The sequence below is a fragment of the Pseudophryne corroboree genome, chromosome 1 (genome assembly GCF_028390025.1).
Source record: "Pseudophryne corroboree isolate aPseCor3 chromosome 1, aPseCor3.hap2, whole genome shotgun sequence".
In the NCBI taxonomy this organism is placed as follows: Eukaryota; Metazoa; Chordata; class Amphibia; order Anura; family Myobatrachidae; genus Pseudophryne; species Pseudophryne corroboree.
In genome coordinates, this window is record NC_086444.1 from 831,420,828 (window position 1) to 831,443,188 (window position 22,361).

Below are 22,361 nucleotides of genomic sequence, written 5' to 3' on the forward strand. Positions count from 1 at the left end.
CAGAAGGTATTCCTCCCAGTGGACAAGGCAAAGATGCTCCAGGAGATGGTCCATGCGGTCCTAAGGCCGAATCCATCTTTGCATACGATTGTTGGGAAAGATGGTAGCCTCCTACTAAACGATCCAGTAAGGAAGGTTCCATGCCAGAACATTTTAATTGCATCTCCTGAGCAAGTGGTCCGACTCCCATTTTCAGATGCATCGGATAATACGCCTCTCACCTCAGGCCAGGATTTCCCTCTTGTGGTGGCTACAGTCCTGAAACCTGCTGGAAGGTCAAAGTTTTGGGATTCAGGATTGGATCCTCCTCACAATGGACGCAAGTCTGAGAGGATGGGGAGCTGTTGCCCGAGGGGCTCAGTTCCAGGGCAGGTGGTCAGCCCACGAAGCCCTACTTCCGATCAACATTCTTGAACTTCGGGCGATCTACAACGCTCTGCTTCAGGGCTCTTCTCTTCTCCGGGATCAGGCAATTCACGTTCAGTCGGACAACACCACGGCGGTGGCATACATCATTCGGCAGGGAGGAACGAAGAGCAGAGCCTGCATGACGGAAGTGTCACAGATACTTCTCTGGGCAGAAAGAAATGCAAGAGCAATGTCAGAAATCTTTATTCCGGGGGTAGACAACTGGGAAGCAGACTTCCTAAGACGTCACTACCTCCACCCAGGAGAGTGGGGCTTCCACCCACAGGTGTTTCAACAAATCAACGACCTGTGGGGCTGCCCACAGATCGACTTGATGGCATCTCGGCTCAACAAGAAGCTTTGCCGGTATTGTTCAAGAACCAGTGACCCTCAGGCGATAGCAGTGGATGCACTGACGACGCCGTGGCCTTACCGATTGTCTACCTGTTTCCTCCGATTCCGTTGCTCCCGAGGGTGCTAAAGAGAATCAGGAATCAAAGAGTCCAGACAATTATGATTGCCCCAGACTGGCCTCGGAGGGCGTGGTACGCGGATTTTCGAGACATGTCCGTCGAAGATCCTTGGCCTCTACCAATGAGAAGAGACCTTCAGCAAGGTCTGTTCATCTTCCAGGACTTACGGCAGCTTTGTTTGATGGCATGGCGTTTGAGTGAAACATCCTAGCTTGCAAAGGCCTTTCCAGAAAGGTTACGATGGTTCAGGCCAGGAAGCCTGTGACATCAAGACACTACCATCATATCTGAAGGAGATATGTCTCTTGGTGTGAGGCGCGCACATATCCTTCTGTGGATTTTCACCTGGGACGCTTCTTGCATTTCCTGCAGGCTGGAGTGGATATGGGCCTACGTCTGGGCTCCCTTAAGGTCCAAATTTCGGTCCTCTTTATTTTCTTCCAGAAGAAGTTGGCAATGTTGCCAGAAGTTCAGACCTTTTTGCAAGGGGAACTTCACATACAGCCTCCCTTTGTGCCACTAACGGCACCCTGGGATTTGAATGCGGTATTGGATTTTCTACAGTCCTCCTGGTTTGAACCGTTGATGATGGTAGAAGACAAGTACCTTACGTGGAAGACGGTAATGTTACTGGCCCTGGCTTCTGCTAGGCGTGTCCCTGAATTGGGGGCCTTGTCGTGTAAAAGTCCATACTTGGTCTTTTATGAAGATAGAGTAGAGCTCTGGACGAGGCAGCAGTTCCTGCCGAAGGTTGTCTCCGCATTCCACTTAAACCAACCTATAGTGGGTCCAGTCAAATTCTGGCACTTCTGCTCCTCTGGACACATTGGATGCTGTACGAGCCTTGAAGATCTATGTTAAGATGATGGCTCAGATCAGAAAGATGGATTTCCTGTTTGTGCTCTATGATGCGCAGAAGAAGGGTTGCCCTGCTTTTAAGCAGTCCATTGCGCGTTGGCTTAGGCTTACTATCCAACAGGCCTATGTTTAAGCAGCTTTACCTGTTACACAGTCTCTGAAGGCCCACTCTACTAGATCGGTGGGGTCTTCCTGGGTTGCTGCCCGTCGGGTCTCGGCCTTGCAACTATGCCGAGCTGCTACTTGGTCAGGGAAGAACATCTTTGTTTAGTTCTACAAGTTTGATACCCTGACCAAAGAGAAAACCCAGTTTGGGCAGGCGGTGCTGCAGACGTCTCCACACGTTCCCACCTGTTCTGGAAGCTTTGGGACGTCCCCATCATACTAAGTGACCCCAGTATCCCTTATGGATGCTAGAGAAAATAGGATTTTAATTACCTACTGTTAAATCCTACTCTCGCAGTCCATAAGGGATACTTGGGCGCCCGCCTCAGTGCGTTGACTTTTCTGCATGTTTTTCTTATATACAAGTTTACCTGTTCAGCTGTTGCTGTTTTCTTGCCAGCCGTTGCTGGTCGGTTTTTGTTGTGGTGTGCTGGTGCATGAATCTCACCACTTATTGTTTGTTATGTTCCTTCTCTTAAGTATGTCCATTTTCCTTCGGGCACAGTTTTACCTAGACTGCTCATATTTGTGTCAGGGATCTCAAAACTGCAAATGATGCAGCGTTTGGGGATGGGGATGTTTAAGAAATTGACCAGGACTCTGGACCTGTAGTATCTTGTAATTTGGAACATGGCACTATATTTTCTGTGGAGTTGTCTGCTTCTTCTTGCTTGTAGATAGCTACATAGTAGCACTTTCCTTGATCTGTATCTGTGCACATTCTGTGGGAGGTCTTCAATTAGCGTTGGATGTGGTGTTACAATGTACGGCTGCACACATCACCTACTAATTACGGTAACCCAATAGCACACATTTTCTGGCACTCCTCAGTGGAAGAGAGGAAGATTCTGAGACACTGGCAGTTTCAAGGTGCAGGAGAAACAGTAGGAAAACCTGCATGCCGTAATTCTCAGGGATGAGAGCAGGGCCGTCTTTTTGTATGGGCTCAATGAGCAGTTGCCTAGGGGCCCCTGGAGTTTAAGGGCCCTAGGGGAATCGGAGGTATCTGACTTCAAAGCAGTGGTGCCCATTCGAGCCTGTTAATTGCTCTTCCCAGCCATATATCTCAGGTTCTGTCTGACTTAAAGTTTTTCTGAGGGTACAGTACAAATGCTGGCACTCTAGCTTGTCTCTACTATGCCCAGAACCAGAGATATCAGCCTTCCAGCTGCTGGTTCCTGCTCTAGATCCACACGCCTGGTATGCAGTTTTATATTTCTGCTGCGGGGTACACTGGGCTCCACAAGGATTAACATGGGGGGTATAGAGTAGGATCTTGATCCGAGGCACCAACAAGCTCAAAGCTTTTGATTGTTCCCAAGATGCACAGTGCCGCCTCCTCTATAATCCCACCTCCGTGCATAGGAGCTCAGTTTGTAAATTGGTGCCATGCAGTAAGCAGGCACTTAACAGGGGGCTGCCTCAGGCAGCCTATTGATAGCTTTATTTTCAAAGAAAAGAAGAAGATTCTTATACAGAACTACAATGGCTGCAGCAGGCACAGTCTCATAGACTTTCCTGTCTGCAGCTCCATCACCCCCAGTGGCACTGTATACTCCCGCGCCCTGGTTGCCGGGTCACTGCAGCGGAGGCTCCGGTTTCTTCACAAACGGTCAGTCACACACACGCCGCTGTCCTCCCGGATCGTGGGGCCGCAGGTACGGGGGAGGTAAGGGGCTTCTGTGCCCGCACTTTACCGCGTCCCAGCGTGGCCGTAGGAGGCGGGCCGAGCGCGCGCGGGCGTGGACATTGATTACTGGGCAGACGCTCCACTAGCCACTAGGGACATTTAAGGGGCACATGTCGGGGGGGGGGGGGGTTTACTATATTAACCCCGCTTTTCACTGCCCGCAGCGCCCGGTGGGGATGTAAGCAGGGGGAGCAGGTCGAACCTGAGGCCCCTCCCCCCAGCCCCAGGGCGCCATTTCTGCAATGTTCCCGCCCTGGAGCTGCATATCTCTCCCTCACTCCTGACCAGCGGCCATCACAAATTGAGCTGAGCTGTTTCTAAGACTGCTGGGGCAAATCCTCCTCTGTAGAACCGCCTGATTGCCAGTGCTGTGCTTCATACAGGACCCTTAAGTATTCTACTTGTCACTGGGACAGTGTTAGTTAAGAAAGAGTGCATACATTCAGGGTTGTGTGGTACAAACACCCTGTGATATACATCCAGTGTTTACTGTGCTTTGATATATTTATTGTTAACACATATAGCCATACTCAGTATTTCTTTGTATTGCTAGTCCAGTGCAGTTTTATGGTGCATAATTTCTGCATGGTACGTGTGATGTTAGTGTATTAGAATGCTTTTTATTTGTAGACACTCCCTTACTAATCTGTGTAAGCCTGAATCTTCAGTGATGGTCCCTGGGACCAGGGGGATGCTGGGAAGTGGGTGGTCCAGTGTGCAGTGTGCCTGGAGTTGGTGAGGGAATAAACAGCACAGCAGTGAACTCACATGTCTCTGTGTCCTGATGACTGGATTTACAAACGTATGAACAAAACATGGTCAGAAGAAGTTTAACTAGGACTGCTAGTGCTCTCAGAGTGTTAAAGAATCTTGCAGAAGTCTGTGGCTGTGATACTCGGTGTCTGCAAAGCCTGCCGTGTGCTCCTATCTTCAAACAGTGAGAAACCATGGATAAACTAGCTCCTCCAACCGGCATGCTGATGTCTGGTAACTTGTCTGAAAACTGGAAAAGATTTAAGCAATAGGTTTAATATATATCTTGCTGCATGTGGAGCTGATTCAGAGGCTGACAAAACGAAAGCATCCATTTTCCTCCATGTGATAGGAGAGGATGTGCTAGATATTTATAATAGTTTTCAGTTTGATGAGGGGCAGAATATGGTGCTATCTTCTATAATGCAAAAGTTTGAAGATTACTTTGTGCCAAGGAAAAATGTGACATATGAAAGATATAAGTTTTTCACATGTGATCAGAAGTCTGTAGATGGATTTGATCAGTATGTTACAGAGCTGTAATCACTCAGTAAAACCTGTGAGTTTGGTGATTTAAAGGATTCACTGATTAGAGATCGTATTGTCTGTGGAATACCTGATAATGGACTTAGAGAGAGATTGCTCAGAGAGCAAGACCTAACACTAAAAAAGGCAGTGACTATGTGTAGATCTGCAGAAATAACTAGATTTCAAGCCAAAAAGTTACACAAGGAAGCTGATGTGCATAACACAGAGCAAAGCAAACCTCCATTCTCAAGAATGAAGCAGTGTAAGCCACAGTCTAATAAGGAAATGTGTAGTAGATGTGGAAATGCTCACAATCCTAAAATGTGCCCTGTTTATGGTAAAACTTGCATGAAATGTGGTAGACTTAATCACTTTGCCAAATGCTGTAAAATTAAAAGTAAAACAACCAAAGTGCATGCTGTTAAACAAACAGATGAATTCTTTGTGGATTGCATTGAACTTTGCAGCGCAGATAACAAAGAATGGATTGTCCCTTTAACTGTGAATGAGATTGTCATTCCCTTTAAGCTTGATACTGGCGCGCAGGTGAATTTAATATCATTTCAAGACTATAAGACTTTTAGAGTAAAATCTAAAATTCATCCAGCCAAAGTGAAAGTTACAGGGTACACTGGGGAGGAAATTCCTGTGAAAGGTACATGCTTAGTGACACTGAAATATAAGGGACAACAGTTTAAAACATCTCTACTGATTGTGGATAAAAATGTGCAACCGATTCTAGGATTAAGTTCCTGTGAGAAACTAAGCTTGCTAAAGAAAGTTTTTCTGGTGACATCACAAGTAGAAGATGACTGCAAATCGATGTTTACAGAATACAGAGACTTGTTTGAAGGTCTAGGTTGTTTGCCTGGAGAGCATAAAATAAATATAGACACTCAAGTTTCTTCAGTGATACACCCCTGTAGAAAAGTGCCGTTTGCGCTGAGAGAAAGACTGAAACAAGAGTTAAATCGCATGGAAGCTTTGGGTGTGATACAGAAAGTTGATGAGCCTACTGAATGGGTAAGCTCCTTAGTAATTGTTGAAAAGAAAAATGGACAACTCAGAATAAGTCTAGACCCCAGAGGTTTAAACAAAGCTATTAAACGAGAACATTTCAAACTACCAACCAGAGATGAAATCATGTCGCAATTTGCGGGAGCAAAATGGTTCAGTAAATTGGATGCATCTTCAGGATTCTGGCAAATGAAGCTAGATGAGGCCAGCTCAAAGCTTTGTACATTTAATACACCAGAAGGTCGATACAGATTTCTTCGACTACCACATGGAATATTGTCTGCTCCAGAAGTATATCACAAAAAGATATACATGATTTTTGAACATATTCCAGGTGTTGAACAATGATGGATGACATTTTTGTCTGGGGATCTACAAAGGAAGAACATGATTCTAGATTGAGAGAAGTAATGGAACTTGACAAGAAAGTGAATCTAAAGCTAAACAAGGACAAATGTGAATTTGGCGTGAATACACTTACCTTTATGGGCGACGTGGTCTCGGATCAAGGTGTAAAACCAGACCCAAGGAAAATATCAGTCATAGTGAACATGGAACGTCCTAACAACAAAGACGACGTCAGAAGATTCCTAGGAATGATTACTTACTTAGGAAAGTTTATTTCTCAACTGTCTGAACGAACAGCCTCTCTTAGATGGTTCACAAACAAACAATATCACCACTTTATCCTTCGGCGCTTTTAGATCGGATGAATGACAGTTTCTAAACTCTGCAGGTGTTTCTCCAAAGCGGACAAATTCTCACAGCTTCTATATGCTCAAGAGATAAAAAGTGGTCTACTGAGTATTGTTATTGTATTGACTAGTGTTATTGTCTACTTAGTCAGTAGACCACCAAATCCGGTAGGAGGCTATATTATTAACCCTGTGTGTGAAAATTATTGAAGGGGTGATACACTATGAGATTTCCTCTTCTTTATCTCTTGAGCATATAGAAGCTGTGAGACTTTGTCCGCTTTGGAGAAACACCTGAGGAGGCAGAGTTTAGAAACTGTCATTCATCCGATCTAAAAGCGCAGAAGGATAAAGTGGTGATATTGTTTGTTTGTGTATGTTTGTGTATTGTTTAGTGGTTTAGGTAGAAGCCACTTCACCTGTTGGTCCATTGGGCTGCTGTTGAGCGCACTTGATCTGGTTACACAAAAATTTGTTCTCTCTTAGATGGTTGTTGGACAAAGATAACGAGTGGATGTGGTCACATGAACAAGAAGAAAGTTGGCAAAACTTGAAACAGATCATTACAGAGCAACCAGTGCTATAATTCTTTGATCCTGCGAAAACAATAAGAATTTCAGCAGATGCTTCACAATTTGGCCTAGGCTCAGTGCTGTTACAAGAACATGAGGATACATGGCAACCAGTAATCTGTGCATCAAGAGCACTGACAAGTGCTGAAACAAGGTATGCTCAGATAGAAAAAGAACTTCTAGCGATCACATATGCATGTGAGCGATTTCATCAGTTTGTGTATGGTCAAACATTTACAGTGGAAACTGACCACAAGCCATTGATAGCTATCATGACTAAATCATTACATGACTGTCCCATGAGAATTCAACGAATGCTTATCAGACTACAGAAATATGATGTACACTTGCTGTACTGTCCCGGCAAATACATGTACATTGCTGATACACTTTCTCGTGCTGTGGACAAAAGTGAAGGTTCCAAAAGTCTGATGGATGAAGAGATAGAAGCCTATGTTAATTTGATCGTAGCTTCTCTACCAGTGTCTCTTGCAAGACAAGAACAGATTAGGAAAGAAACTGAGACAGATGACACAATGAAAGTGTTGAAAGATATCATTCTGAAAGGTTAGCCAGCAGAAAAACATGCGTGCCCGCTGTCTATCCATGATTATTGGATGTACCGCAGTGACCTTACAGTTGTCGATGGTATTATTTACAAAGGCAATAGGTTTGTCATACCTGCATGACTGTCACGATCCGGGTATCTGGACGCCATTACTTACCCTTCAGATGCCTCCTAAGGCGGGCTCAGCGTTCCAGGACCGGATTCCGCTGTTCCTGAGTTTCCACATACAGAGTGGTCTTTTCATCAGCCGCGGCCTCCGCTGTGCCCGCGTGGTTAAATGTGCATCTATCAGCCTGGCGTCTCCTGTCTCCGGTGGCCGGCGCCGCCATTACTGTTTCCCAGACCACATGGATTACAAACCAAACTTCCCTCCAAGTGTCTGCATGGGCGCAGCCATCTTGGATTCTGTCATCTGATCATTTCCACCAATCTGCTGTCTGTGTTGTTGATTTGCATAATTGCCTAGCCAACCCCTTCCTTGCTGCAGGTATAAGTAAGCTGTACCTGAGCAAGGAAGACGTCAGTGCTTTGGTTGTCAAACCTAGTTCCTGTTTGTCTCTCTTCTATGATTGTCTTCCAGGTTCCAGCTCCTGTCTCAAGACTTCCACCATAGAGACCCGCACCAGCATTCCACCTGCGGTGTAGCCTGACTCTCCAATCCATTGTGGATTCATCTGTTTCCAGCTACAACACTACCTGCTTCCAGCCTCAGCTTCCAGCAGAGTACAGCTTCCCTTAAAGGGCCGGTGTCCTTTCTACACTTTACCACTCTCCACCGGAATTATTATTTCTCCGCTCTCAAGTTCTACATTTCTGTTCACATTTCATCGCTCCCAAAGTTCATTTATTATTTAACTGGTTCCAGCCAGTATCCACTCCGTGCTAAACAACAGTCTGGTTCCAGCCAGTATCCACAGCAGCTGTTTACCTTCAGCAACCCAGCTCTTCCTGGAACACCAGCTGGTATAATCCTGGGTTATCTCCATTGCTACAGCCGGGCCTGGTAAGGACTTTCCATCTAGAAGATCATAGAACTATCTCACACTACCAGTGCCCTGTGGCTCCTGCCATGCTGTAGTACTCAGGAACTGTATTTATTCTTTGCTGACTTTTACGTTTTCTTTTATTGCTGCTGTGATGCGGAGTTGTCATAATAAACATCATTGACTTTTATCTAAGTTGTCGTGGTCACGCCTTCGGGCAGTTATTATTCATGTTACTTACATGTCCAGGGGTCTGATACAACCTCCCAGGTTCCGGTACATCTCAGCCCCTACAACTGAGGCTGCCTCCCGTCAGCTCAGGCCCTCAGTTGTGACAGTAAGCACTGACCTAATGAATCCAGCCGGAGACCAGGATCAAGCGGCCAGGCCGATGCAAGAACTGGCAGCCCGACTAGAACATCAGGAGGCTGCACAGGGCCACATCATCCGCTGTCTCCAGGATCTCTCTACTCGGCTGGATGGGATTCAGACAACTCTCCGTGGATCAGGCGCGTCTGGTGCGTCAACCACAGTGACTCCAGCTATAACCCCACCCACCTTACCCATTTCTGCTCCACGTCTTCATCTTCCAACGCCAGCAAAATTTGACGGATTTCCAAGATTCTGCAGGGGATTTCTCAACCAGTGTGAGATTCAGTTTGAGCTACAACCTGGCAATTTTCCCAGTGACCGTACAAAAATTGCCTACATTATTTCTCTTCTCAGTGGCTCAGCCCTTGATTGGGCATCACCGTTATGGGAGAGGTCCGACACCCTGCTATCTTCTTACACTGCATTTGTGTCAACATTCAGGCGCATCTTCGACGAGCCAGGCCGGGTAACTTCAGCTTCGTCTGAGATTCTCCGTTTACGCCAGGAATCACGTACTGTAGGACAATATCTTATACAGTTCCAGATCCTGGCATCCGAACTGGCATGGAACGACGAGGCCCTGTATGCTGCATTCTGGCATGGTTTATCCGAGCGTATTAAAGATGAGTTAGCTACCAGAGACTTACCCTCCAAGTTAGATGAGCTAATCTCACTTTGTACGAAAGTTGACTTGCGTTTCAGAGAGAGAGCAACTGAGCGTGGAAGATCATCTGCTCCAAAATCTTCTACTCCTCCTCCTCGCCAACTGTCACCAACTACAGATGAACCCATGCAAATTGGCCGTTCCCGTTTAACTCCTGCTGAGCGCCGAAGACGTCTCTCCGAGTTTCTCTGTCTGTATTGTGCAGCTCCGTCTCACACCATTAATGCCTGTCCCAAACGTCCGGGAAACTCCAAATCCTAGCTCGCCAAGGAGAGGGCCGGCTAGGAGTAATGATCTCCTCTCCATCTCCTCAAGATTGTAACCTCCCAGTCTCGCTTCAAGTTGCTCAACGTTATCAGAACGTCATTGCCCTCCTGGATTCCGGAGCAGCTGGGAACTTTATTACTGAAGCCTATGTTAAACGGTGGTCCCTACCCACCGAGAGACTTCCTTCGTCCTTTTCCTTAACTGCTGTGGATGGCAGTAAAATTTTTGATACAGTTATTTCTCTAAGGACTCTACCAGTTCGTCTGAGAGTGGGAGTTCTTCATTCCGAACTTATTTCATTTTTAGTGATTCCAAGAGCCACACATCCTGTGGTCCTGGGCCTTCCATGGCTCCGTCTTCACAATCCTACAATTGATTGGACGACTACGCAAATCCTGGCATGGGGTTCCTCCTGTACTAAGACATGTTTGTTTAAAGTGTTGCCTGTCTGTTCTTCCTCCCCCAGGTCGTCTGATGTTCCACCTCCTCCATATCAAGATTTCACGGATGTGTTCAGTAAAGCTTCTGCTGATATCCTTCCTCCTCATAGAGAATGGGACTGCCCGATTGATCTCGTTCCAGGGAAGGTTCCACCTCGAGGCCGAACTTATCCGTTGTCTCTCCCCGAGACACATTCTATGGAGGAATACATTAAAGAGAACCTAGCAAAGGGGTTCATTCGACCTTCTTCTTCTCCAGCCGGCGCAGGCTTCTTTTTTGTAAAGAAGAAAGATGGTGGTCTGCGGCCGTGCATCGACTACAGAGGTTTGAACGACATTACCATCAAGAACCGCTATCCTTTACCCCTGATTACTGAGCTCTTTGACAGAGTTAGCGGAGCTACCATCTTTACAAAGCTGGACCTGAGAGGTGCATACAATCTCATCCGGATCCATGAGGGTGACGAGTGGAAGACCGCATTTAACACCCGTGACGGACATTATGAGTACCTCGTCATGCCCTTCGGATTGAGCAATGCTCCAGCTGTCTTCCAGCATTTCGTCAATGAGATCTTCAGAGACATTCTATACCGTCATGTCGTGGTCTATCTAGATGATATCCTCATTTTTGCCAACGATTTAGAGGAACATCGTTTCTGGGTAAAGGAGGTTCTGTCCCGTCTCCGTGTCAATCATCTCTACTGCAAATTAGAGAAATGCGTCTTTGAAGTCAAGTCCATTCCGTTTCTAGGGTACATTGTGTCCGGTTCCGGACTAGAGATGGATCCTGAGAAACTACAAGCAATCCAGAATTGGCCGGTACCCTTAACCCTCAAAGGGGTCCAGAGGTTCTTAGGGTTCGCCAATTATTACCGAAAGTTTATACGAGACTTTTCCACCATTGTGGCGCCTATTACTGCTTTCACCAAGAAGGGTGCTAACCCGTCCAAGTGGTCTGAAGAAGCCATGCAAGCTTTTCATCTTTTAAAACAGAGGTTCATCTCTGCACCTGTCCTGAAACAGCCTGACATCGACTCTCCTTTCATCTTAGAGGTGGATGCCTCCTCCGTTGGAGTAGGAGCGGTGTTATCTCAGAGGGCTAAAGATGGTCATTTACATCCTTGCAGTTTCTTCTCACGGAAGTTCTCCCCAGCGGAGCGCAACTATGCCATTGGCGACCAGGAGTTGCTAGCCATCAAGCTCGCTCTAGAGGAGTGGAGATATCTGTTGGAGGGAGCTTCTCATTCAATCACCATCCTTACAGACCACAAGAACCTTCTATATCTAAAAGGCGCACAATGTCTCAACCCTCGTCAGGCCAGATGGGCACTTTTCTTTTCCAGGTTCGACTTTAAACTCCAGTTCTGTCCGGGCTCTCAGAATCGCAAGGCCGATGCCCTTTCCCGCTCATGGGAGCAAGAAAATGAGTCAGAGTCTTCAGACAAGCATCCTATTATAAATCCGTTGGCATTCTCCACGGTAGGGATGGACTCTACGCCCCCTTCAGGGAAAAGTTTTGTGAAGCCGACACTAAGGAAGAAGCTCATGCATTGGGCCCATGCTTCCCGTTTTGCCGGACATACAGGTATCCAAAAAACCCTGGAGTTTATCTCTAGGTCCTATTGGTGGCCAACTCTGAAAAAGGACGTTTTGGAGTTTATTGCATCTTGCCCAAAGTGTGCTCAACATAAAGTATCCCGCCAGTCGCCTGCGGGGCAACTGGTTCCACTATCTGTTCCCCGTCGACCATGGACCCATTTGTCGATGGATTTTATTACAGATTTGCCCATGTGCAACAAGTTCAATACCATCTGGGTGGTAGTTGACCGGTTCACCAAGATGGCACACTTCATTCCTCTCACCGGTCTTCCGTCAGCTTCCAAGTTGGCTCAAGTATTCATACAAGAGATCTTCCGACTCCACGGTCTTCCAGAAGAAATTATCTCAGATCGAGGAGTTCAATTCACAGCCAAATTCTGGCGAAGTTTATGTCAAGTCCTCCAAGTCAAGTTAAAGTTTTCCACGGCTTACCATCCTCAGACCAATGGTCAAACTGAGAGGGTGAATCAGGACTTGGAGGCCTTCCTCCGCATCTATGTGTCCTCCTCTCAAGATGACTGGGTTCAATTACTTCCCTGGGCCGAGTTCTGTCATAACAACCAGTATCATTCTTCATCTTCTTCAACACCATTCTTCACCAACTTTGGATTCCACCCTAAAGTCCCTGAGTTCCAACCGCTTCCAGCAACTTCTGTTCCCGCAGTGGATATCACCTTGCATCAGTTTGCCAATATCTGGAAGAGCGTACGATCAGCTCTGCTCAAGGCATCGTTCAGGTACAAGAAGTTTGCGGATAAGAAGCGTCGAGCAGTTCCTGCTCTCAAGGTGGGTGATCGGGTATGGTTATCCACGAAGAATTTGAGGTTAAGAGTTCCCAGTATGAAGTTTGCACCTCGCTACATCGGTCCTTTCAAAATTGATCAAGTCATCAATCCTGTTGCTTACAGACTCCAGTTACCTCCCTTCTTAAAAATACCCAGGACATTCCATGTTTCCCTGTTGAAACCGCTAATCTTGAATCGGTTTCATTCCTCACTTCCACCAACTCCGAAAGTCCAAACTCAACGAGGCGTTGAGTATGAAGTGGCCAAGATCCTGGACTCACGTCACCGTTACGGTCAACTTCAGTATCTCATTGACTGGAAGGGCTATGGTCCTGAAGAACGCTCTTGGACCAATGCCTCTGACGTCCATGCTCCTGCCTTGGTCCGAAATTTCCACGCAAAGTTTCCTTTAAAGCCTAAGAAGTGTCCTGGGGCCACTCCTAAAGGGGGGGGTGCTGTCACGATCCGGGTATCTGGACGCCATTACTTACCCTTCAGATGCCTCCTAAGGCGGGCTCAGCGTTCCAGGACCGGATTCCGCTGTTCCTGAGTTTCCACATACAGAGTGGTCTTTTCATCAGCCGCGGCCTCCGCTGTGCCCGCGTGGTTAAATGTGCATCTATCAGCCTGGCGTCTCCTGTCTCCGGTGGCCGGCGCCGCCATTACTGTTTCCCAGACCACATGGATTACAAACCAAACTTCCCTCCAAGTGTCTGCATGGGCGCAGCCATCTTGGATTCTGTCATCTGATCATTTCCACCAATCTGCTGTCTGTGTTGTTGATTTGCATAATTGCCTAGCCAACCCCTTCCTTGCTGCAGGTATAAGTAAGCTGTACCTGAGCAAGGAAGACGTCAGTGCTTTGGTTGTCAAACCTAGTTCCTGTTTGTCTCTCTTCTATGATTGTCTTCCAGGTTCCAGCTCCTGTCTCAAGACTTCCACCATAGAGACCCGCACCAGCATTCCACCTGCGGTGTAGCCTGACTCTCCAATCCATTGTGGATTCATCTGTTTCCAGCTACAACACTACCTGCTTCCAGCCTCAGCTTCCAGCAGAGTACAGCTTCCCTTAAAGGGCCGGTGTCCTTTCTACACTTTACCACTCTCCACCGGAATTATTATTTCTCCGCTCTCAAGTTCTACATTTCTGTTCACATTTCATCGCTCCCAAAGTTCATTTATTATTTAACTGGTTCCAGCCAGTATCCACTCCGTGCTAAACAACAGTCTGGTTCCAGCCAGTATCCACAGCAGCTGTTTACCTTCAGCAACCCAGCTCTTCCTGGAACACCAGCTGGTATAATCCTGGGTTATCTCCATTGCTACAGCCGGGCCTGGTAAGGACTTTCCATCTAGAAGATCATAGAACTATCTCACACTACCAGTGCCCTGTGGCTCCTGCCATGCTGTAGTACTCAGGAACTGTATTTATTCTTTGCTGACTTTTACGTTTTCTTTTATTGCTGCTGTGATGCGGAGTTGTCATAATAAACATCATTGACTTTTATCTAAGTTGTCGTGGTCACGCCTTCGGGCAGTTATTATTCATGTTACTTACATGTCCAGGGGTCTGATACAACCTCCCAGGTTCCGGTACATCTCAGCCCCTACAACTGAGGCTGCCTCCCGTCAGCTCAGGCCCTCAGTTGTGACAATGACTAAGAAAAACTATGCTGTGCAAGATACATGAGGGCCACTTAGGAGAAGAAAAATGTAAGCGGAGAGCGCGTGAAGTTATGTATTGGCCAAGAATGAACCAAGACATAGCACAGACTACAGCTACATGTGAATTATGTCTGACGTATAGACCGAAACAACGGGTTGAGCCACTGAGTCCTCACGCAGTGCCAGTGAGACCATACCAGAAAGTTGGCGCAGATTTGTTTGATTGTAATGGGAAAACGTACATTGTCGTGACTGATTATTACTCTAACTACCCTGAGGTGAAGACACTACATACACTACTAGTAAAGCCGTAATCAATTGCATGAAGTCAATCTTTGCAAGGTATGGTGTTCCTATGGAAGTGTTCACTGACAATGGTCCTCAGTTTTCCAGTGCTGAATTTAGACAATTTGCTGATGAGTGGAAATTTGTCCATACTACGTCAAGTCCCCAATATCCACGCTCAAATGGGTTGGCGGAAAGTTCAGTAAAAACTGTAAAGAGTCTCATGAAAAAAGTTCAAGAAGGTAAAGAATATTTCTACAAAAGGCTTTTAATCTACCGCAGTACACCTTTACAGAATGGACTTTCTCCTGCACAAATGCTGATGGGAAGGAGGATTAGAGCAAATCTCCCGATACATGATGAACTGCTTAATACACATAACTCAGCGTTGGTCAGACTGAGTAAGGAACGTCAACCGGCGAAACAGAAACTGTTCCATGACAGGCGAGCAAAGAGCTTATCTGATCTAAAATCGGGTGACCAAGTCTGTCTCAGAGATCACGAGAAAGGTATTTGGGTGCAGAAAGGTATTGTGCAAGCACAAGTAGCACCAAGATCTTATACTATACGTACAGAGTGTGGAACGGAAGTAAGAAGAAATCGGGTGGATTTAAGATCTCAACCTAACCATAATGAAGACAACATGACTGAAGAATACCCTTCATCTGACATGTATGATGATCCTGATAATGGTGAACAAACCACGATTCTAGAAAGGTCCTACTTGGTCGATGAAACACAGACTGTGTATGAAAGACCCAAAAGGGAAATACGCAGACCTGAGAGACTCATTGAAACGTGTTAGATGATGTTCTTAATATGACGTTGTTAATTGTCGCATTGAAGCATACAGGGCTTATCTTTAAAGAAAAGAGGATGTGATGTTAGTGTATTAGAATGCTTAATATTTGTAGACACTCCCTTACTAATCTGTGTAAGCCTGAATCTTCAGTGATGGTCCCTGGGACCAGGGGGATGCTGGGAAGTTGGTGTTCCAGTGTGCAGTGTGCCTGGAGTTGGTGTGGGAATAAACAGCACAGCAGTGAACTCACATGTCTCTGTGTCCTGATGACTGGATTTACAAACGTATGAACAAAACAGTATGCTTGTGACTATATATATGTGTGTGCATGTAGCAGCTGCGTGGTTGCCTTATTAAAGGGTATTTCACTCAGTGGGCTATTCCTATATTGCTATACCTGAGGGGGCCAAGTGTTTCAGGCTTTCTTTCTTTTTAATATAGGATAGTATCACAAGATATACTAGCAGTGTATTTTTACTTGTGATTTATAGTTACCATATAGTTTATATCTCTTGAACTCCCAGTCTGTGCTATCATAAGCACACTTCACCGAGTGTTCTTGCTATGTATATTGCTGCTACACTTTGTACCAGGTTGCCCAACATTGTGAACATAGTTATGTCTGCTACACATGGCAACGACGCTGGGGCTTCTCCCACACTGCGTGGTAGTGAGGCCGCGGATGTGACGGAGGATAATATGGCAGCTGAGAGTTCAGGTTCAGGGGGTTCCTTACCCCCCTGTGGGTCGGTAGCACCTGGGGCATCACAGGACCCACCTTGGGCTACATTTTCCATGTTGTTAAACACGCTTGTAAATAAATTGACGCCCCCTGTGGAACCACCTGTGCCACTGCAACAGTTTATGGTCCCTGCTATTAATCCGCCTTGGGCAGATCAACTTTCCTCTCAGTTACAGCATTTGAACCGGTCTATGACTAAATCTAAGTGTCACTCTCGCCTGCCTAAGACTAAGTCGTCTTCTAAACGGGCCATTACCTCCTCCCAACCCACTACTATTCCAGACACGTCCTCTGACGAGGACGGTGCATATACTGATCCCACAGACACTGACACTGATGTCTCTGATGGGGAAGGGAAGTCATTGGTGTATGTCCCGGATTTGATTGAAGTGATACGGCTCATTCTTCAGGTGTCTGATGATCCTGAGCCTGAGACGGTCTCCAGGAAACCAGATAGGTTTAAACGTAAGAAGGTTGTTAAACAAGTTTTACCTCATTCTGAACACTTGGCTGACATACGCCAGGAATCCTGGGAAAATCCGGGGACAAAATCCACACCGAATAAGAGACTGTTGGCTCGCTATCCTCTCTCTGTGGAGAGGTGTAAGAATTGGGAAACCCCCTCCGCCTGTAGATTCTCATGTGGCGCGTATGGTTGTTTCCTCTGCTCTGCCAGTAACTACCGTCAACTCTCTGAAGGAACCGACGGATAGACGTGTGGAGGGCTGTTTAAAAGCAACTTATACCCTAACAGGGGCTGTGCATAGGCCAACCATTGCAGCAACTTGGGCTGCTGAAGCTGTTGAGGCGTGGGCTCAGGAGCTAGAGGCAGAGCTGCCTTCTAATGCATCTGAGCATGCTCGACAATGTCTCTCATATATTGCCACGTCTTCTTTGCACCCCGATGCCGGGGTGCTCGCAGCCAAGGCTGCTACTACGTCCGTCTTGGCCAGACGTATCCGCTGGTTGAGATCCTGGTCGGTGGATATGGATTCCAAGGGAGACATTCTCTTTGGAGAAGACCTCAATAAGATTGTGGCTGATCTGGCTACTGCTAAAACAGCTTGCCTACCTAGTACGGCTCCTTCTGAAACAGAAGGCTAAAAGTACTTTCCCTCGGCCCTTTCATCCTCCAGGAAAAGCAAAAGGTCAGGCGTACCCGAAGCAAGCTCGTGCTTCCAGACCTGCCAAGCCCAGACCAAAGCGTGCCTGGGCCGCCCGTCAGCCAGCATCCAAAACTGACAAGCCTGCCGCATGACGGGGCGGGCCTCCCTCTGGGGGATCCCAGGGTGGGGGGCCGACTTCTAGGTTTTGCCCAGGAATGGTTGAAGACCACTTCAGATACCTGGGTGAGGGAAGTCGTCGTTTGAGGTTACGCCATACCCTTCAAGCATCGACCCCCTCATCGATTTTTCCTGACAGATGTGCCTCTGGATCCGGCAAAAGCAAACACTTTGCACTCACTGGTACATTCCCTCCTGACCACGGGAGTGGTAGTACAGGTGCCTCTGGCTCAGATAGGCAAGGGGTACTATTCACAGCTATTCCTAGTCCCGAAACCGAACGGGTCCTCACGGCCCATTCTCAATCTGAAGTCCTTGAACAAGCATGTGCGGGTCTCCAAGTTTCGTATGGAAATGCTGCGCTCTATTATTCTGGCTCTGGAGCCTGGGGACTATATGGTCTCCCTGGGCATACAGGATGCCTACTTACATATTCCTTTTGCAGTATCTCATCAGCAGTACCTGAGGTTTGCGGTGGGCAACCTTCATTACCAATTTTGGGCATTACCCTTTGGTTTGACAACGGCTCCCCGAGTTTTCACCAAAGTTACTGTATGTCGGTCATGATGGCTACACTCCACCGTCAAGGGGTCAGGATCCTACCATACTTGGATGATTTATTGATCCTAACGAATTCCCCAGAACTTCTCCTGTGTCATCTAGATCTGACGGTCCAGTGCATGAAGGCCCACGAGTGGCTGATCAACTGGAAGAAATCCTCCCTGGTTCCTGCTCGGAGCATGTTACATCTGGGAGCGTTATTGGACACTCACAACCAACGGTTGTTCCTGCCTCAGCAGAAAGTCCTGAAGCTTCAGGACAGGATTCGATGCTTCCTATCTCGTCCGCAAGTGTCGATACATTCGGCAATGCAAGTGCTAGGTCTCATGGTGTCGGCTTTCAACATGATGGAGCATGCTCAATTCCACTCTCGCCCTCTGCAAAAGTTAATTCTGACCAAGTGGGACGGCCTGCCTCACGGGATCAGATCTCACATGATCTCATTGTCTCCAGAGGTCCGCCTGTCACTGAGCTGGTGGCTTCAGGACCAACAGTTGAGCAGGGGCTGTCCTTACTGTATATCCAACTGAGTCCTTCTGACGATGGATGCCAGTCTGAGAGGTTGGGGCGCAGTGTTGGAACAACACTCTCTTCAGGTTCGGTGGACCAAGGAGGAGTCTCTGCTCCCGATCAATATTCTGGAACTGTGGGCAGTGTTCAATGCGTTGACAATGGCCCAGCATCTAATACAGAACAGACCTGTTCAAGTACAGCCGGACAATGCCACCACGGTGGCATACATAAATCATCAAGGCAACACTCGCATGGCAATGAGGGAAGTATCACGGATTCTTCAGTGGGCGGAGCGGCATCTGCCAGCCATATCCACAGTGTTCATTCCGGGCGTCCTGAACTGAGAAGCGGACTATCTCAGTCGTCAGGACGTGCACGCCGGAGAGTGGAGCCTCCATTCGGAGGTGTTTCAAATTCTCGTGGATCTGATGGCATCTCGACACAATCACAAGGTTCTGTTCTTCGGAGCAAGGACAAGGGATCCGAAAGCTGCGTTCGTGGACGCTCTGGCATTTCCATGGAACTTTCAGCTACCGTATGTGTTCCCTCCGGTGTCACTCCTGCCCAGAGTAATATGGAAGTTCAAGCAAGAAGGAGGAAACCTGCTTCTGGTCGCTCCAGCGTGGCCCAGACGGCACTGGTTCTCCAATCTCCTGGGTCTCTCGTCGGATCGTCCCCTTCTACTTCCACAACGACAAGACCTCCTCATTCAGGACCCTTGTGTTTACCAGGATTTTGCCCGTCTGGTTTGGTTTTCACAAACGTGGCTGGCCTACTTCCAAGCAGACTCAGGCCAGATGGATTAGAATGGTGATTGCACATGCTTATGTACAGGCTGGTCGTCCGGTTCCGGCTACCATCAAAGCCCATTCTACTCCGTCGGTTGGACCTTCTTGGGCGGCCCACCGTGGTGCGACCCTTGAACAATTGTGCAAGGTGGCAACGTGGTCCTCAGGGAACACGTTTGTAAGGTTCTATGCCTTCGATACCGCCGCTTCCCAGGATGCTTCCTTTGAACGCTGGTTCTCATGCCCGCTACAGTGCGTCCCCTCCCATAAGGAACTGCTTTAGGACATCCCCGATGTTAATCCTTGTGGAGCCCAGTGAACCCCACAGCAGAAAACAAGATTTATGGTAAGAACTTATCGTTGTTAAATCTCTTTCTGCGAGGTACACTGGGCTCCACAAGGCGCCCACCCTGACGCACTTAGCTTCTTTGGGTTGGTATTGGCATAGCCGCTGACACTTCTCCTGTGATGAGTATGTGGTGTAATTGGCTACGAGTGATTGTCATCTCTGGTACCTGCTACTGCATTGAGCTGGTTAACGAAACTGAGCTCCTGTGCACGGAGGCGGGGTGATAGAGGAGGCGGCGCTGTGCATCTTGGGAACAGTCAAAAGCTTTGAGACTGTTGGTGCCTCGGATCAAGATCCTACTCTACACCCCTGATGTTAATCCTTGTGGAGCCCAGTGTACCTTGCAGAAAGAGATTTAACAACGGTAAGTTCTTACCATAAATCTCATTTTTTGTGTTGGTGGATTGCTCTGTCTCCTGACCTCTAATCCCCAAATCCCCAGTACCTCCTGAAAGGTGGAACTCTCAATCCCATAGAAAGCTAAGAAATCTATTTCCAGGAACTGGATATATCTACAGTCAAGCAAGCTACCCTAACACCGGAAAATTATGAATATTAAGCCCACTCCACTATCCACCCCTCCCCTGCATATTAAACACCCCACGTAGGTCATGTACAAGGGCCCCGTCATTCAGTCCAATGCCACCTTCTACAGTTAAGTGTTCTCTCTACTGCTCCTTCTTCCACCATCTGTGCAGTAAAAGCGTAATTAGCAGAAATTACTGCTTCAGGTCCTACAAAGCTGCCACTGATAGCACCCCCCACCCCTACCACTTGAGGATGGGTAGGGGCCCCAGTGCATTGCTTTGCCCAGGGGCCTACACTGCTGTTAAGACGGCCCTGAGAGCAGATGAACATCATTACCAGTCTTCCCATGTCACATTCTTATTTGCCTGACCTTTATTTCCAATGGGATATTGCACTTTGCATCTGATGCTCTGTTACTGTAACTGTAAAAGGTTTGGGTTTTGTTTTTTAAATAGATTCCAGTATTGTATATGTATTGTATAGTTGTTAATGTGTTTACTTATTTACAATATGTACAGATTGTAGATATCCTATGGAGCGATCCCATGGCCCAAGAAGGCTGCAAATCGAACACTGTTCGTGGAGGCGGATGTTACTTTGGCCCTGATGTGACAGAAAAAATCCTACAAAAACATGGGTTACAAATGCTAATCCGTTCTCATGAGTGTAAGCAAGAAGGATATGAGTTTTGCCACAATGGAAAGGTGAGTTCTAATACAACTGTTTTCCTTGAATCTATATGAAATTTACATAAATAATATTTTCAATAATAAAGATAAATGAAACAAAGCATAAAATGCTGACCAGAATACATCAAGTAGAACACAATAACAGGCAAATATTTTTGCTTTAATCACTAGGTCTACTATTCACTTTCTATAGAGATACAGTATGTAAATGCTTTAAATGAATCCAATAGATTTCACTGACCCGACTAGTTGTTGCATTAAGCCTGGTACATACTAGACGATATTTTGGACGATTTGTGTTTTTGAGCTGATTTGTAAAGGACAAATCGTCCACATCGTCCAGTGTGCATGCACTATTGCGCGCTCCCGTGTGTTATTTATCGCATCTTCAGATCTGCTTGCAGTGCAGTCAGATCTGAAGATAGCTTTAACGATTTTGTTCAAATGTCTAGTATGTAGGCACTACCTGAAGTATCTACATATATTTTATTAACGACCTAATGCAGAACACTGTATAGCAGGTCATTATAAGAATTACACAGTATGTACGCACTATGGGGGTCATTCCGGGTTGATCGTAGCTGTGCGAAATTTAACACAGCTGCACTCATCTTCCCTGACATGCAGGGGGACGCCCAGTCAGTCCCCCCCCCCCGCAGAAGTGCAAAGGCATCGCACAGCGGCGATGCCTTTGCACTTCAAGAGTAGCTCCCGGACAGCGCAGCTTTAGCGTGCTGGCCGGGAGCTACTCATCACTCCCCGGCCCACAGCGACTGCATGTGACGTCACGCAGCCACTGCGGCCCGACCCCCGTTCGGTCCGGCCACACCTGTGTTGGCCGGACCACACCCACGAAACGGCAACCAAATGCTGCTGTTCTGCCCCCTCCCGCCCAGTGATCGCCTCTGCCTGTCAGTCAGGCAGAGGCGATCGCATCCCTGCTACGGCCTTCGGCCATCTGGCATGCGCTGGCGCAGTAGGGACCCGTTCGCTCTGCTGCGTAAAAAAGCAGCGAGCGAACGGGTCAGAATGACCCCCAGTGGGCCTTATTCAGGTCGCATCGAAATTGCGATGCGACCGCAGTTTTTGAGAAATGTGCTCTCTACGAACGCGCATGCGCAAGCAGTTAATGTGATGGTATCGCATTAACTGCAAATGCCTCTGCCTGATTAACAGTCAGAGGTGTTTGTGGGTTGGGAGAGGGACGGCAACCATGCATTTTCGGGGTGGCGTTGGAGAAACGGGGGCGTGTCACTGGTTCTAAACGAAAAAATGGCGGCGGATTCCTGCGGGTATCCACAATTTCTGCGACCATGCTT

The 22,361-nt window shown here is 47.3% G+C and overlaps 1 protein-coding gene across 1 annotated transcript in view; it reads left to right on the plus strand.

Moving 5' to 3' along the window:
* PPEF2 (protein phosphatase with EF-hand domain 2) overlaps positions 1-22,361 on the plus strand; it is a 207,418-nt gene that overhangs the window by 64,645 nt on the left and 120,412 nt on the right. Inside the window, exon 13 of the mRNA XM_063955926.1 lies at positions 20,872-21,057. Coding sequence (XP_063811996.1) covers positions 20,872-21,057 — 186 coding nt within the window. The remainder of the gene's footprint in view (positions 1-20,871; positions 21,058-22,361) is intronic.